This window comes from Bombus fervidus, chromosome 15 (genome assembly GCF_041682495.2).
Source record: "Bombus fervidus isolate BK054 chromosome 15, iyBomFerv1, whole genome shotgun sequence".
Taxonomy (NCBI): Eukaryota; Metazoa; Arthropoda; class Insecta; order Hymenoptera; family Apidae; genus Bombus; species Bombus fervidus.
Genome location: NC_091531.1, coordinates 4916346 through 4932603, shown reverse-complemented (window position 1 = coordinate 4932603; position 16258 = coordinate 4916346). Strand labels below are relative to the sequence as shown.

The 16258-nt window shown below is 36.8% G+C and overlaps 2 protein-coding genes across 7 annotated transcripts; one reads left to right on the top strand and one right to left on the bottom strand.

Moving 5' to 3' along the window:
* The first annotated feature begins 500 nt into the window (after positions 1-500).
* On the top strand, positions 501-14689 carry LOC139994601 (dnaJ homolog subfamily B member 6-B). 4 transcript variants are annotated; one of them, XM_072017421.1, is made up of 9 exons: positions 501-667; positions 8977-9085; positions 9517-9626; positions 10467-10577; positions 11409-11585; positions 11806-11859; positions 11941-12067; positions 12265-12354; positions 12969-14689. In XM_072017421.1, exons 2-9 carry the CDS (start codon positions 9021-9023, stop codon positions 13135-13137), a joined length of 903 nt encoding a protein of 300 aa, XP_071873522.1. In that variant the 5' UTR covers positions 501-667; positions 8977-9020; the 3' UTR covers positions 13138-14689. The 4 variants fall into 4 exon arrangements, with proteins under 4 accessions (XP_071873522.1, XP_071873520.1, XP_071873523.1 ...); XM_072017419.1 differs by having other exon boundaries at positions 503-667; positions 11806-12067; XM_072017420.1 differs by lacking the exon at positions 501-667 and adding an exon at positions 7088-7322 and having other exon boundaries at positions 11806-12067.
* Positions 14339-16056, bottom strand: Acbp1 (Acyl-CoA binding protein 1). 3 transcript variants are annotated; one of them, XM_072017429.1, is made up of 4 exons: positions 15916-16056; positions 15714-15823; positions 15428-15542; positions 14339-15076 (listed from the first exon to the last, which is right to left on the bottom strand). In XM_072017429.1, exons 2-4 carry the CDS (start codon positions 15726-15728, stop codon positions 14937-14939), a joined length of 270 nt encoding a protein of 89 aa, XP_071873530.1. In that variant the 5' UTR covers positions 15729-15823; positions 15916-16056; the 3' UTR covers positions 14339-14936. The 3 variants fall into 3 exon arrangements, with proteins under 3 accessions (XP_071873530.1, XP_071873531.1, XP_071873529.1); XM_072017430.1 differs by having other exon boundaries at positions 15938-16055; XM_072017428.1 differs by having other exon boundaries at positions 15714-16047.
* Positions 16057-16258: the final 202 nt, after the last annotated feature.

The following is a 16258-nucleotide window of genomic DNA, read 5'->3' as shown; positions in this document are numbered from 1 at the left end:
TCGGTCGATAATAAAATAGAATGTTATAATAGATATTATTGTGATAGTTAACGTCAGAAAAGAGGATGGTCAGAGAATAACAAATTTAATTTTTATACCTTTGGGCACTTTTAATTTTAATAAGGCATCATGTCATAAGTCCTAAAGCACTATGAAAGTATAATCATTTATGGCAAATATGTTGGAGAAAGTTGTAAAAAATGTAGATGAAGTTGACTTATCTTTGCGTAAGGTTGTATTTCGCGCAACGATTAAACGAATCAATTAGAAATTTTCGAATTAATCTGTTACTCCAATCCAACGGAGATATTTGTTAATACTATATTATCTTTTATACCTTTTACCTTCTTACGAGATTGAAAATTTTCTAGACGAGATAAAATGTTTTAAATCGTATATCATCGTAGATAGTTTATTGTGGCGATGCAGCTGAAAGAGAAGTACGTAACGACTCTAGAAAAATCGAAACGGTCGGCCATATTGGATATCGACCTTTGTTTGCGCCAACTTCAGACGATAGTTGCATTTCTCTACTTTTTCGTGAGATTGTCGCTTCACGTCCACTGTGTGTCTCGTTCTCGATCGAAACGAAAACAATTACTCGTTTTCTCGCGGAAAATTTATTGTCGAGTGTGAACGGCGAAGAAAAAGCAGGAGCCACGTTTCGGTAAGTTATTGGATCTCGTGTATTTTCTCGAAATAATTCGACCGTTTATCACCTCGAAAACTACGTCGTCGAGGGCAGCCGTTTCAACGTCGTGGAACAGGTTTCGTTCAAAAATTTCCAGAATAACACGTTGCAACGTATTAATTCGTACGTGATATTTGGTAATTTCATAATTTTGCGATTCATACGTCTTTCAGGCGCTGTGACAATGCATTTATAGATACTATGAGCAATAATTGTATCGTAAACTTTTGCACAGCTATTAGTCCTAGACGAAAAAGACTACTCGTGTCATTTAACGCCGATAATGCCCGTATCGTGGTTTAGTGTTACTAGATAAAAGATAAGCGAGCGACGGTCTGAATCATTGTCACGAAAAATATTGTTTGCGTGGAAATTTTGTGGAAACGTGTGTCGTGTCTACATGAAAACATCTAGTCGCATCCCTAGCAACCACCATAACGAGTCTTTCCCCATTTTCCACCCTTCCGAAAGAATTTGCTGTGCAATAAAAAGCTGGTTTTAGATGCCGATGTTGCATTTTTCGAGTTACGCTCACGTTAGCTTCCTGGATTTATACTGTATCAGTGAAACCGAAGCACCTTGGCCGATTTATCTGGTTCCCACGGTATTGCGCGAATTGTTATTTTGTTATCATTTATAACACGTGTTTATGAAAATTATTCATGCCATTTTTTCAATCCATACAGTATTGTTAAAGTTAATGGGATAATTTTAGGTATGGTTCTAATGTATCTAATTAATACACTCAGTTAGAGTGATTTATATATACATATATATATATATATATATACACACATCCAAATCTTAAACCTAATTTTAACTGTATCACAGTTTGAAAATATTTGGATACTCATAGATACCTTTTATGGATATATGCATGTTGTATGAAATATTTAAAAATTTTATTAGCATTGTAATGAAATACAAATATTATGATTACATTGGTAAAATCTGAAACAAATTGGAAAATATATATCAAAATTGCAAAATATTAAGTACAAATATATAGTTTTCACAGATCATAAAAGTATTTAAACATCCAATTATTTGTTATATTGATAAGCCTCAATATTCAATAGAGTCATATTTAACATTTATTATGTATTTAAGATGGCTACGAATACTGGATACTAATTTTGTACTAAATGTATGTGTGCGATAAACATCTTGTTTCTATAGTTTCTAGTAGTTTCAATATATATTTTCAAATTGATTTAAAATTTGACTAATAAACATATTCATGATAGTCGTGTCTAGTTATGATGAAATTTCTAACTGTTTTATGTAACGTATACGATATGGACATAAAAGATTTCTATGGTAACCATGGAAATATTTTCATGAGTCACTGTGTAGTAATATAATAATAAATACTACAGTACATTCACATTTAAAGGAAAGAAACTAAACAATTTTTAAATCAAATATAGTAATAGTTCTATTTATACTGAGATCTTATATCCTAATAGGTTACGGTAACGTCAGAAAAATGATAACAACTCAGCAATAATTTTAAAAGCTACTTTTGAATACATGTTCTATCTTTATACAGTTATAACTTCTTCAGAGCATCTTATATTGCATTAAGATGTTTTGATTATTATATTTGTATGCATGTAAATATGAAGTTGTATTTGTCATGCTATTTTAAGCACAGGACAGACACCTCAGTTTCTATATTATGCCTTTCTGTACTCTACAACATCATGCATTCTGTTCTCTTACATCTGTATTCTAATATTGTTGTGTATTTATATTATACAATTTATGACAAATTACATCTACAAAAAAGTCGATGAAGACACCTTATTATTATTGACTGCACGATGCAACAAGTGATTTGCAATTAGTTTGCAATCATTAGAATTTTTTATGAAGTTAGGTCATTTTTTATCTTTTTTCTTCTTCTTAATACATCCATCCTCATACAATAAAGAACTTCTAGTCATATTGAAGTCATATCAAAACAAAAACGCAGAAGATATTTCAAAGTCAAGAAGGAGATCATCAGGCACGCGTTAACAGATTTTCACTTTCGAATCTCTGTCTGCATGTCCAATCTTCTTCAATAATATAAAGTGTCACTTGGAAAGGCAACTGGTTTAATTATCTGTATATATCTGCATACATCTGAAAGCAGTGTTTCAATAATTAATCGCAACTGGCACTATCAATGGGGACGACGATTTCGCAACGGCCAATAGCATTTCCTTATAAACACAACTGTATTTTCAAATCTCCCAAACAGTAACCGCTTCTACATTAAGTTTGACTCTGCTGAAGATGGAAAAGGAAAACAAAGCCTACCATCCTCTTTCAATCCCTGTATGGAACGATTACATCACATCATTAATTACTAAGAAGATCCTTATTGACGAAGAACGTAATTGAAATGCGATAGAAGATATTAAAGGTGCGGGGGTCCATAGAGATATACGCAACTAAAATTAAACAGCGCTCTCTGAGGTTGTCCTAGACCCTTCTATTGGCACTTAACCGACATTTTCAGCGACCTAGCGCAACACGTGTTGCGTATGCATTGTCTTCCCAAAGGCAGACGCCAAGCTAGAAGAGGAAGGCTCGACTGATCCTTCGAATAAGGAGGAACGAAATGGCACATTTAATGGACCCGATTACGTAATATCGCGCAACTGTGTGCACCACTATCGAAGCTGCCAGTAATGTCTCAGTATATTTATATAGTATCTGAAGATAAATCGATGAATTAGAAATAGCCGGTGCATGGTACACTCGTCCGAATGTAAAGTATCAGCTGGTAAGGGATCAAGAAGAAATGGGATTTCTCTTACTGAATTTCTTTTTTAAACGCCAGGTGACGCACACTGATTATTTTGAAATATACATAGTAGATGAGAAAGTAGATTGAAATAAGCGTGATACATTGTTAGCAAACGTTTCAGTCATACGGAGGCTGCGGAATTGTTTGCTCGACGCCATGAGAGACAAAGGAAACGGCCGGAATGGTATTTTAAACGGACAAGGATGGTCGAGATCGTCCTTCTGCCGGTAACCAACACAGGCAACAGCCTCTCAAGATCCTTTTTCCTCGATACGTCGCTCACACTGCCCGAATATGTAAAACTGACGTCACACCTTCTCGGGAGAGCGCAAAAGGACACCCACCGTCGCTCTCCCTCTTTCCTACGTCTTCGTTATTTTCCATAAAAATCGGAGCGAGCTCGTTTCCTCATCCCCAAATTGATTTTTTAATCTCTCAATTGATATCGTTTAGTTATAGATGAGATTAAAAGTCCATGACAATTTCAATTAACATAATTTCAATTTACTTAATTCAACGTGTGTGTTCTGTACTTTAAATGGCACTTAAATGGAAGATATCAATGACATCAAGGAAGATATAGAATAATAATTTGAAATTAAATATTCTAAAATCAACTTCAATCTAATCTAAATTGGTCATCATCATTGGTCAATACAAATATTTCATTTCTATCGATTATACATTCAGATTATATTTCATTTGACACCTCGTGGAGATTATTGATTCCAGAGATCAATTTTACGTCGCTTTTTCCATTTGATCGCTTAGTTATGCTCTTCTATGACTAATTTGATGAGTATATCTATTGCTACCCACGTCGCGCTACATTTTTCTCGGAAATGCTTGCAATTACCAGGAACTTTTATTCATGTAAAATTCCACAAGTTTTTAAAATGATTCTTTCATGAGTGTTCATAGAAGAGGAGTATTCTGTAGTGACCTTGAACTTCTGTTAAATTTCAAACCACCTGTAACTTCCAATTTCCACCGATAAAAAAACAAATTGTCGGTTGCCTAAGGATAGCTTTCACTCGTACAATCTACCACGTCATTCTTCAAATATCCATTTGATATTCTCGACGATGAATTTCTATTTTTTAATTGGTGATCGATGGAGGATGGTTTCTATGCGTTTGTGTATCTTCTTTTTTTCTAAGAAATCTGTCATTTTAAAGAAACATGTCATTTAAACCCTGACGAGGCTTTGTAAAACAAGGAGGAGTCCAGCAAACGGAAGTGTCACGCTGACGATACGTGTGCACTCGCGCATAATTGCCACGCGCGTTTTCTGCGGGGGCACGTTTTCAGGCAAATATTGCGCGTCAATCAGTGCTTCACGATCGATAATTTTTCCTGCACCGAACCGGAAATATAAAGCGTCACATTAACAAAAAACTTCCTTCCTGTTCATCGTATTTTTCTTATTGAACTCTGATCTTCCTCTTATATCGCTTACTAATCTGAGATTTTCGAGGCACATCATAGATGAAGAAGAAATTTTAAATTGAGAATTCTAAATTCGTAAAACTCATTGTATCTTTCATTGAATATGTTGTAAAAAAAAAAAGGATAGTACAAGTGCAGAAGATGTAAATGCTTTGTACGTGAAAGTTTGAAGAAGGTGTGAAAAATGGTATCTGAAACGAGAGAGTGATTTACAACCAACATTAGAGCAACGAAACCGCCTTGTAGCCGATCTTTCCATTCTTGGAGTAGTGCCCGGATCATTTCTCGACTACGACGATTATGTTTGGACGAATGTCAAGACCAAAACTGGTACGTGGCGTTTATTAACGATCAACGGATGCCTAGGCATTTCATTTCTTCATAGTAAACCGATTACTAACTGCAACAACTCGATTGAATATCTTCCAGATTGCACGAAGAAATTAATTACAAGAAGAAAATCATTCAGGTACCATCTTCCGATCGTCAAGAAGAATTTAAGGCAGATGAATCAGCTAGATATACTTCAGAATAGTTTTTAGTCAAACTTAAGGTTCATTTTGGAAGAAGATTGTCTAGGGGCTGTACAGCACTCGGAACAAGATTTTCCGGGGCGGCCGTCGATTGATAAGGCCGACAGCCTTCCCGGCCACGTTACGAACACAATAGGCATCCGAAACATTCGGAATTGCATGTTACGTAAGGCGATCGAGTCCAGTTCTCGAGGCGCCGGTGAATTTTAAATATCGAAGACCCGTTTCCAGCCGCGTTCCTCGCGCCGCTAAATCGCCAGCTCCTTTTGGTTGATCTACTTTTCCAATTACACGACCACGCTACATGGTACTTCAACGTACACGATCGATGAAACTGGAAAATTCCATCAACGGCATTGTTTTTCTCGGACGAAGCCACTGACCCGGTATTCTTGCCTCGCATGAAGAATTTCTTCTATAATTATAGAGTCCGAAAAGACTTCAGAATCTCTTCGAAAAGTTGAAGAAGTCAACTACTTTGATTTTTTACAATTAATGGAGATTGGAAGGCGTGTTGGAAAAATATCAAGCAAACCGGATTAAGATTTCAGATTATTAATGGCTTAATGGCTTGGATAGAGAATGGAATTATCATGTAAGGACAACGTATGAAGTGGAAGGGTGTTCTTCTCGCGGTAAGCTATTGGAACGACGCCCACGACGACCCACGTTGCGATGACTGTTCGCGTGGTTTTACCTGCGACGCTGGTTTTGCGTGTAGGCAGGCCAAAATCACTACCGAAACTGGCGTGAGTCATGGATTTCGCGATCCTCCCGTGATCACTGCAGATTTATTATAAGCTACAGGATGCTTCCTAATTCGTGGACTGGCAAGACTCTCTTCTCACCCGCGGCGTTCGCCAATATTAATAATCGAAGCCGACGATTTCCTCGCATCGACGAAATTTGTATATTTCTCGAGCGTAAACGTATCGACGATATTTGTCTAATTTTTATATAGAACGTCGAAGATTTACGAGGATGAAAAGATAGGAAACGACCTGTATAGCATTGCCTCGGACTAACGTCCTCGACCTGATCGCGGAGGTGGCGTCGACGATCGCGTATGGACATGAAACGCGGTCCACCTGGCGCGCAGAGAGAATTCCTGCTCACCTACTAACACACTCCAACGATTTCACACGAGAACTCCAGCTAGAATCACCAGGAATCGATTGGAATCGAGAATCTCGAACATAGCACATTGATTCAGAAAAACTAGTTTCTGAAGTCATACACCTTTAACGAACAGTTTCTCTTGCGTAGTTCTTTAAACCGATCATTTAGAAACGTAAGATGCTCCGTTTCCAAACTTGGTCCTCCCAGAAATCCGTTTGCAGAATGAAAGATTTTCACTCGAGGATCTCTATATATCATTTTTTAGATGTTGAGATCAATGGATTGTTTTGGTGTACGTGATTCAATGTATTCTATAGCCCTGTTGGCTGATCGAAGCAATAGAACGAGCAGAATGCAAGCAGGCTGCTTTTTCTTGTCCACCAGGTGGTGGGAGGGACGTAGAAGAGCCGTGAAGCGGGATAACGTAATGACCTCCACCTCCGTGTTTCCAACTATTTTCGATACACGTCTCGGCTAACTTTAGCGTTTTCGTTAGTCCAGTCTTTGACTTTGAGCCCTCAGTTTTCCACCGGGCACTCTCTCACGCGCTCCATTCTCGCTTCCTGTGTGAACTCTTGTGTACCAATTTAATCACTTCCGCTATTGTCACCGCAGCTCTATTTAAAATTCAAAGTCGATCGCTATTGAGGATGATCGGTCCACGTGAAACGAGTCTCAGTATGGTTCAATAGTGATGAAAGATGTGCGACGCGAAGGAAGAAGCATGTGTGTAAGTTGAAGTTTTGAGCTGATGCAGGCTTACGCTTCACGAGTTCATTTTTTAAACGTAATGATCATCCTTTTGAGATAAGAGAGAGACATGCAACTAACTGGGTGGATAGGCGAATTTTGTTTTCCATGACGCAAAAGGAGCCATTTATATAAGGCTGGCCGACTATTTCGAAGATGGCACGCAAAATTAACTTGGTGGAATATATTCGCGCGTTCACTGGAATACTACATAGTACGTGGGAACTATTTTAGAAGTCCGCCGCGTATTTTTTGCCGCCGCTCAGCCTGTCGCCATTCAATGGAGTGCATTCCAACGATTCTTGGACCGATCTCGATTTTACCTCGCTGTAGAATTTCTATTTTTCCTCTTTGCTTCGATCCTTGGGAAATTAACGAGCCACAAGATGAAATAGAACATCAAAGAAATAGTCGAGTCCTCCCCTGCTGCCTCGGAGATCCGTCACTTTTGCCGGCTTTTAATCAGACCACGAATTAACTCGAGCGCTCTTTTCACTGTACAAAGCACGTCGTGTTGATTGAACGCTTTTGAGACGCCTTCATGGGCAACAGGTGGTCGGAAGTTCCTTTGAAGAGAGTACCACTGGAAATCATTTCCAACGTCAATTCCACGAGGACCGTCTCTGCAACTAATCTACCAATTATAATTCAATTATCATCTAATAGATAACAGCTGCTTCATGACGTTTTTCCATCTTTATTTTCTCGTTAGATAAATTGTATTTGTTATGTCGCGTGATTTATATTTATATTTTTATATTTTTATTGTTCGCTCTTACAAATTACGGAGAAAGTGGGTATTTACCTAACGGTAAAAGCGGGGTTTTTCCCGTGAACAATGTTATCCATAAGCCACGTTGACAGAAGGCTTCCTTTACCTATTCTCATTCATTAACCAGGGTTATAACCTAACCTTCGGTACCTATAACCTATAGGTCCTTCGCTAACCTATAGGTACCTTCGTACCTAAAACCCACCCATACCGAGCTTTCCTCCGTGAGAGCGGACAAGCAATAAACGGTCAAATCTCAGGTAGACAATCATCAAATCACATTCGCCAACACGAAAAGAGTCTCAGTCCTCATTCGTAGTTTGGCAGTCGACATACGCACTAGTGCATCAAACAGTAAAGTGTACGTAGTTGTTGGAAATATATATATTACAACGTGTTAAAATCAGCGTTATACTCCCTCAACTACCCCTATTATCTTAACAGAAATAGGGGATCGACCTATTCGTGGCATCGATTATTCAAATCGTAACGGGAATTTACGACTCTTGTTAACTGGTCGAAACAATATTTCATTCAATTTGTTAACATCATAAAAAACTATCCTAAATGTGAAAGTATATAGGTCTTCTTTCTTCGTGAAAATTTATACTGGGAGATCTAAAAATAATGGCCAGATTATCGTAATCTTTGGAAAGTTTAGAAACCACTGTCGTACGTTATACTATCCAGCTTTCTTTCCTATGTGGTTTCTGTCTTTTCTAAAGATGCCCCTTTCGTTCAAAGCGACTGGATTGTCGGAACGAAAGCTGTATCTTTCCCTTTTGATTTGTTCGTGTCTCATCTACATGGCTGCCAGTTGGCCTGCTAATTACTATAACCGTCTCTCTGCATTGCTCGACAGGTGGTTGCCTAAGTCATAACACCCAAGTGCGAACACTGTGAACGATGGTTGACTACTACAAGGTCCTAGAAGTGCAACGAACCGCCACGAGCGGGGACATCAAAAAGGCGTAAGTAATGGCTAAGAACAGAGCAGCCTGTTATCAACGGAGAAGAATGTACAAGAATACTCGAACGTTTAACTTGCGTTTAATATTCTATTATAAGATTGAATTAGTATTAAAAAAATTATAAAGAAAAAGTCAAGTTCAACGAGGATATGTATTATAAAGATATATGCATGTATGTTCAAATGAATTACCTTATCATAAATAAGTGTGATCACTTGTTTGTCATTGGTGTTATTTTATTAGACGAATGGTAAATGCGATGGGTGGGGAAAGATTGAATGAATGGCTTTTTATTTCAACTCCGTTGAGACAGCTGGCTCTGATCCAAAAGTCGATCAGCATTCTCGGTTAGAGGGAGTCAAGAGACTTCTTAAGTTCTACTATAAAGAAGCATCGCTGGTCGGTTGATTAAACAAAGCATTGCCTTACAGATATAGAAAATTGGCATTGAAATGGCATCCAGACAAAAACCCTGAAAACCTGGAAGAAGCGAACAAGAGATTCAAAGAAATATCTGAGGCGTACGAAGTCTTAATTGATGGTAAGTTTCAGCCGTTTCTCGTCGTCTTATTGTCGACTGCGAAGCGGACCTTATTATTAAAATTATCCTCTTCCGAAGAATCGATCGTCTTCAACCTGAAGATTTTTCTAAATCGTTTTATCTAAATGATAATAGTTCTAATTATGACTCTGTCTCTCTACGGCTTCGATTAATCGACGCTAGAGCTAGCTTTAGTAACGAAAAGAGAGCGTCACGATGCCAACGGGAGACGAACGACGGCAGCTCCTGCTTGTCAGCAAAGCCGAATTTCGCATGAGCCTTCTCTTTCGAGCGGTCTCCAAGTAGTACAACTTATTCTGGGAGCCAGCAGTTCAATCTAGAACGAATCGATTCTCCCTTATGAATGACTGTTTCATAACCAGCACTTGATACTAGCAAAGAGGAGGAGCTGCGAGAATTAATCGTTATCCAACAATAATATTACAACTTAATCAATTCGACAAATGATATTCTGACAGTAATTTATCCTAGAATATTGCACGAGAAATAGGGTTGCGAATGAGTACTCGCAGTTCCGAAACTCTGATTCTTGAGTTTCTTTGCAAGTTCCATTTCGTTTTTATGTTTTTAAGTTTGAAGTTTAACTTTTTGTTAACTTTCTGCTGTATTTAGTAAAAAGAGCGATCGAAACATTACGTTGTTGAAACTCGAGAATCGAGTCAGGCTTGAACAGAGAGAGAGAGCAACTCTTTAGCCGAAGCATCGCTGCGACAACTGACAGACCCTGTCGTGTCGACATACGTGGGAGGAAGTAAAAGAGAAATTCAATCAGAAATGTTTGTTTCCGGTCAATCTCTCGTGACCGTGCTCGATGTCCAGATGCGAAGAGACGAACCTACGACCAACGATTGTATCAGAAGGCATCCTCGAGGCCCGGCCGTGGATTCACCTACCGGAGTTTCTTTGACTCTCCTTTCCAGCGATATTTCGGTACCACTTAAGAGAAAAAAGACTTTGAGAGTGGCCAAACATTTTCCTTCGTTTTCTTTCAGTTTTATTTTATTTTATTTTTATTGTTTATTTTGAATTTGATTTTGTCTTTTTTTCTCTTTCACTTTTCTTTTATTTTTTTAACGGAACATAAACAAAGAATAGAAATATTATTTGAGGCATAGCAAATGTTTTACTGACGAAAAATTCAGCATATGTCAGGTACCCTAATCCCTCATTCGCCTTAAAAGAGTCATTCCTTACTCGAACTCGTAGGACTCAGGAATCTCTAATAGGTTTTCCTGACCAGTTTCTCTACGAGTCCTTGTGGAAAACTCGAAAGATACTTTTTTCTCTTTGTATGAGTCGCCGTAAACGCAGATAATATTGCCTGTAATCTTACCGCATTTCTAACAATTTTGCCATTGCTCGACTGATTGAAAACACAACAACGATCAAGTTACTACCAATAATTTCCACTTAAGAAAGGCAGATCTTCGAAGAACTGAGCCGTTCCATCGTATTTATATTAAGAAACAGTTTTTAATATTGGAATTATTTGATCTCTTAAAGTTTTCACAAATTCTTCGAAGGCTGTCTACGTTCATTTCATTCATCCACGATTCCCGAGATCGTTTACTCTTTAATGATTTTGCTCTTGCGGTGGACGACCTCAGATTGATGTTACAAATCATTCAGCGTATTCTACTAACCTGACAAGCCTTGCAGTACTTGCTTCTTGGAATTTGGAGCAAATAAAACCAAGCAATTTGCCTTCAACTTTTATTTTACAATTAGTAATAATCGCTTATTGTTTTATATGCTTTTCAGAAAAGAAAAGAAGGGTTTACGATCAATATGGAAAGGAAGGACTTCAAATGCCCGGTGGTAAAAGGCGACATAAGGACGACTTCGACCCACACTTCACTGGTACCTTTATGTTTAGAGACCCTGAGGAAGTATTTAAAGAATTCTTTGGTGGTACTTCTTTCGAGGACCTGTTCTCTGGTAAGTAAACCCATCCTGCTAGTCTGTGATCGGTGAATCTGTGTAGTACCAACGACATATACCCTGAGACACATAGAATGAAATATTTGAGCACGCAAATAAGTATGCATTTACCTTATCCACTGAATGATAAAAACATATTCAAGTAATTAATCGAATAATAGATGTTTAAATAGTAGTAAGAACCATGTGATTAACTGGTGTTTTAATTGTCCCAAAGACCTTACTGAAGTCGGTGTACGCCTCGGACCCAACAGGCATAGTCATCCAAGCAGTAACAGCATTAGCACGTCATTCTTTGGCCCGTTAGGAGTTTCTCACTTTGGTTTCTCACCATTCAACAACTTGTTTGAAGGTTCGTCAGGGAACTTCACCTCGTTCAATGCGTTTACGAGTTTCGGTGGAGCCAGCGGTGGAGGTGCTGTGAAACGGACAAGTACTTCAACTCGATTTATTAACGGCAAAAAGATCACCACCAAAAAGTAAGAACAATAATACATCGTACAAAAGAGTTCTTCAAAGAATTTATCATAGATATTAAATCGTATGTAGGTGATCCTATAAGACAAGACATGAGACGTCACTTATATTTGTAAAACAACCTGAGATCTTCGATATAATTTTGTTGTATTACCTGCAAGATGTACAGAAACGATAACGATTTGTATCTGTGTTCCAGGGTTTTCGAAAATGGAAAGGAAACAATAATGTCGTACGAGAATGATGTACTAAAGTCGAAGACGGTGAACGGCGTGCCACAATCAATAACGTACAGTTAAATCAGTTCTCTATCAAGAACGTTCGCTCGATCTCCGCTCGGCAATTGAGAAATTCCTGTCGTCGTGTCACGTTTGCGAGTAATATTTCTGCGCTCTACCGAGATGTTATGTTCCTGCTACCTATCTACCTGATATGAATATTAAAAAATGAAAGAAAAGAGAGCATAATCGTCACCGCGGCTAATTTAACAATTCAAAATGTTCTTGTGTCTCTTATTTAGATCATCTCTTCATTAATTTACTTCTTCGTTTTATTGTTGAAATATTCTGTTAGAAAATATTGTTTAAATGTAGTAGTGCCGCTGGTCGACGTACTTCTCCACACACATTGTACAACAAGAGAACGATAAAATACATTACATATATATATATATATATTTATCACTTTAAAAAAGAAAAAGAGCAGTGAGATTTTGAGAAACAGCGATTACTCGACGAAATTCGATGACAGTGATTGGATCTCTAAGCTCGAGCGATCGAGCCCGTTTAAAACAAAGAAAGCAGGAAAACTTGCTTAATTTGGAAAAACTAACACTTAAACAAAACACAGCCGCGACAAATGCTATTTGAGCTTTTGTTCCCGTCACCTTCTCTGTTTTACCAGGTTTGACGAGTCATCGACTAGTCGCCAGCTGACCGACAATGCCAGCGATATCTCGATGGCTGGCCAGAACTCGAGAACAGTCCATGGTGACCATCAGAAGGCTAGCAGAATAAAGACGCACCATCATCCACTTCTCACTAAGAAGCACGATAAGAGTAAGAGAAAATAGAGGCAACACTTTTGCAGCCTTCTCTCATTCGTTTTTTTTTTTGTCCGTATCTTTTTCATTTTAGTCTCTTCGTTTTATTCTTTTTTTCGAATTAAACATACATACATAAACATACATTATATACGTACGTACGTGTATCATTTATGGAACTGATGTTGTAAATTATATCATTTCTCGCAACGTCGCTTTTGCTATTGTCTAAATAATCGGGATTAAAAAAATGAAGAAACAGTCTTCGTGAATTAGCATTGACTGATCACAATTGTTCGATTTGATCAATAAATAAAAAAAAAAATTCGTTGCAAAATTCATTGTAAGATTTTGCATCGAAAGTGGCATGTTTAATTGATTCTCGTTCGCTGTTGAGAGAGAGAGAGTGAGAGAGAGAGAGAGAGAAAGAGAGAGAAAAAAAGAAGGCCCTTCTTTCTGCGAAGAAACACAGGGATGTTGTTACTACAGAACATTCTGTTACGTTTTTTAGATAGCGCGTCGTTTCCGTTTAAAGTCTGGCGTGTTATGTTTAATACGGTAAGTTTCGCTTATCCTAGATTCCTTAGACAATTAATTTACTATGTCGTAAGTTATATAATTGCTAGATTTTTATTTGTAAGTAAGCCGCGCGAATTTCGAGCATACATACACACAGAAACTTCGACTGAGTTTGATCGAATTTAAATTGTTAAAACAGACACGTACACACGAGGATGAATTTCATTACGCGTATATTCGTTTAGGACATCACTATGGACTTGCAGCCGTAACAATTGTTCTTAAAGGATAAAATTGTATTACGAGAAAGTTTGCTATAATGGATCTTTTCCTTCGTTTGTTCTCTACTCGCGGTGAAGCATTCATGATGAAAGAAATATGTTCCTTTTGTTTTTCTTTGTAATCGATTCGTGAGAAAAGAATTGAAACGTATACAGGGCTAAGTTTTTCTGTTGCAGAAATATTTCTTCACAAGCAATTTATGTGTCGTAATTATATTTGTTTATGTTAGTTAATTTCATGCGTATGTGTATATAATAAGGAAAAAAATGTTAAAACTTAACGTGAAGAAAAAAAAATACATCATTAATGTATGGTAGTATATTTCATTACTCTCTATCGATATCCAACACTATGTCTCGTCTCTGATGTTCTCTCTTTTTGTTTGTGACAACACTTATCTCAAGGTCGGATACTAGTATAAAACGTCAAATTATAACAAAGTATTTACCACTTTATTTTGATCTTTTCTCAGCTTTACTGATATTTATAATATTCATACATTGAGATTCATTTATAAATCGATATTTATACAAAGAAAATAGGCGAGAAATGTAGAAGTTATCCAAAACGAAGGGAGGATTACTTCTTTTTTTATATTTTCACCGTTATACGCTTCGATGTGGTATTAAAACTCGTGTATATGTATTCGAAAGATAAATATGTTAACAGTTGCATGTCGGTGAGTGAATATAGTACATGTATTGACTCCTCGCAAGTCAACAGCATCGACGTTGTAAATAGCTAATCAGTGATAGCAAAATAAATTCAGCTACCACAAGAATATTGATTCATTAATTCGATATATCAATTCCTTTTAGATAACATGATTTTTTACAACAATTCTTGTCCATACCCAGCATAGACAATTGAATTGTTTTCTCAAATATCAAAAAGATTAGTTCAAAATGTATTCTACCATTTTTGCAACTACCTTGGTATCAAAGACAATCAATACATTGCACATTTATAAGTATATAAAAAAGAAAAAATTTGGTAAAAATGCTTGAATAAATGTTCAGTATTATAAATTACTTCTTCCCAATAACGGATATCAGTTCTTCCACTTTCTGAATGTATTGTTCTTTCGCAGCATCTTGACTCATGCCCTTCCTTTTGTCCCAAGCATCCCACTTGGCTTTGCCTCTGAAATCTAGCATGCCTGGCCTGGCTAGAAAAATTAAAATCTTCCTTGGAAAAAAATAGTACTACCGATGTCACAGAATTCTCATTAGAATTCAACAAGTTTGAAATCACATAAAAACATCTCATCATTTTCTATTAACATTCGCTGTGCAATTGAAATTGCAAATTAAGAAGACCACAGAACAAAAGTGTAGTTATATAATTTTAGTATTACAATAAATATCAACTTTAACTTGTTGCATCAAGTAACGTAATCATATTATAATTTTGGAGATCTATTCAAGATCCTTTCTAACATATTTATACAAATAGATCAAAAAGTTTTCAGCCAAAGTATATTAAGTAATACTAAATGATCACAAGTTGTTTTACATACTTGTGTTGCAATCTCCAACTGTAGCTTGTTTGTAAAGTGAGTATAGTTCAAGCAAGTCAGCATCTGAAGCTGGAGCACGCAATTCCTTCACCTCCTCAGCAGCCTTGTTAAATCTCTGACAAAAAATATACAAGAATAAAAGAATAATTTTCATTTCTGTTTTTAATGAAATTGTGGAAAAATTCAAAGTATGTACAAGAATTCAAGCAACCAGTAAGCAATTATGACAAAATATTGTTTAATTACAATATTTTATGTTATTTTAATTAAATATAAAATTAATTACTTCATCGAGAGACATTGTGCTTTAATGACAAAAAGACAAAGACAAGATTTGAAACTTTAAGAATTTCACTGTCGTACTGTGCCACTGTTTCGGATCTATAGAACGTTGGCCTGGAAATACAATCGATTAACATTCTCCCACTCCTGTACTTACTACGTATGATACGATCACGACCACCAATAAACTTTCATGTCATCAAGACCTTGATTAATAAATAATTATACCACCGCATGTTATCATGGTATCAGCGAAATTTTTATTCAATTTAACTTTAAGTTCCTGTATAATATGTATTTATTTTTATTCTACATCCGTGGCAAGCACATTATAGTGTTCTGATATGATTAATAGCAGTTGATGACGTCACATAGCGGGAAGAATAGCGACACTAATAAGAATGCAAAGAAAATTAAAGACGATATTAAGAATAATGATTAAAAACCTTCATTCAAATAGCAATCGAACGTTTCGTAAAAAGCAAAACTATTTTTAGATGAAGTTGGAAGGTCGATGTTGAAATGTTCTCGATGGTTCCCATCTTCTTC

Excerpts from the sequence above, each read along its gene's own strand:
- LOC139994601 (XM_072017419.1), top strand. The coding sequence starts at position 9,021 with ATGGTTGACTACTACAAGGTCCTAGAAGTGCAACGAACCGCCACGAGC. Across the intron at positions 11,586-11,805 it reads TTTCGAGGACCTGTTCTCTG|ACCTTACTGAAGTCGGTGTA; the intron begins GTAAGTAAACCC and ends ATTGTCCCAAAG. Across the intron at positions 12,355-12,968 it reads GGCGTGCCACAATCAATAAC|GTTTGACGAGTCATCGACTA; the intron begins GTACAGTTAAAT and ends CTGTTTTACCAG.
- Acbp1 (XM_072017429.1), bottom strand. Across the intron at positions 15,077-15,427 it reads AGTTGGAGATTGCAACACAA|CCAGGCCAGGCATGCTAGAT; the intron begins GTATGTAAAACA and ends TAATTTTTCTAG.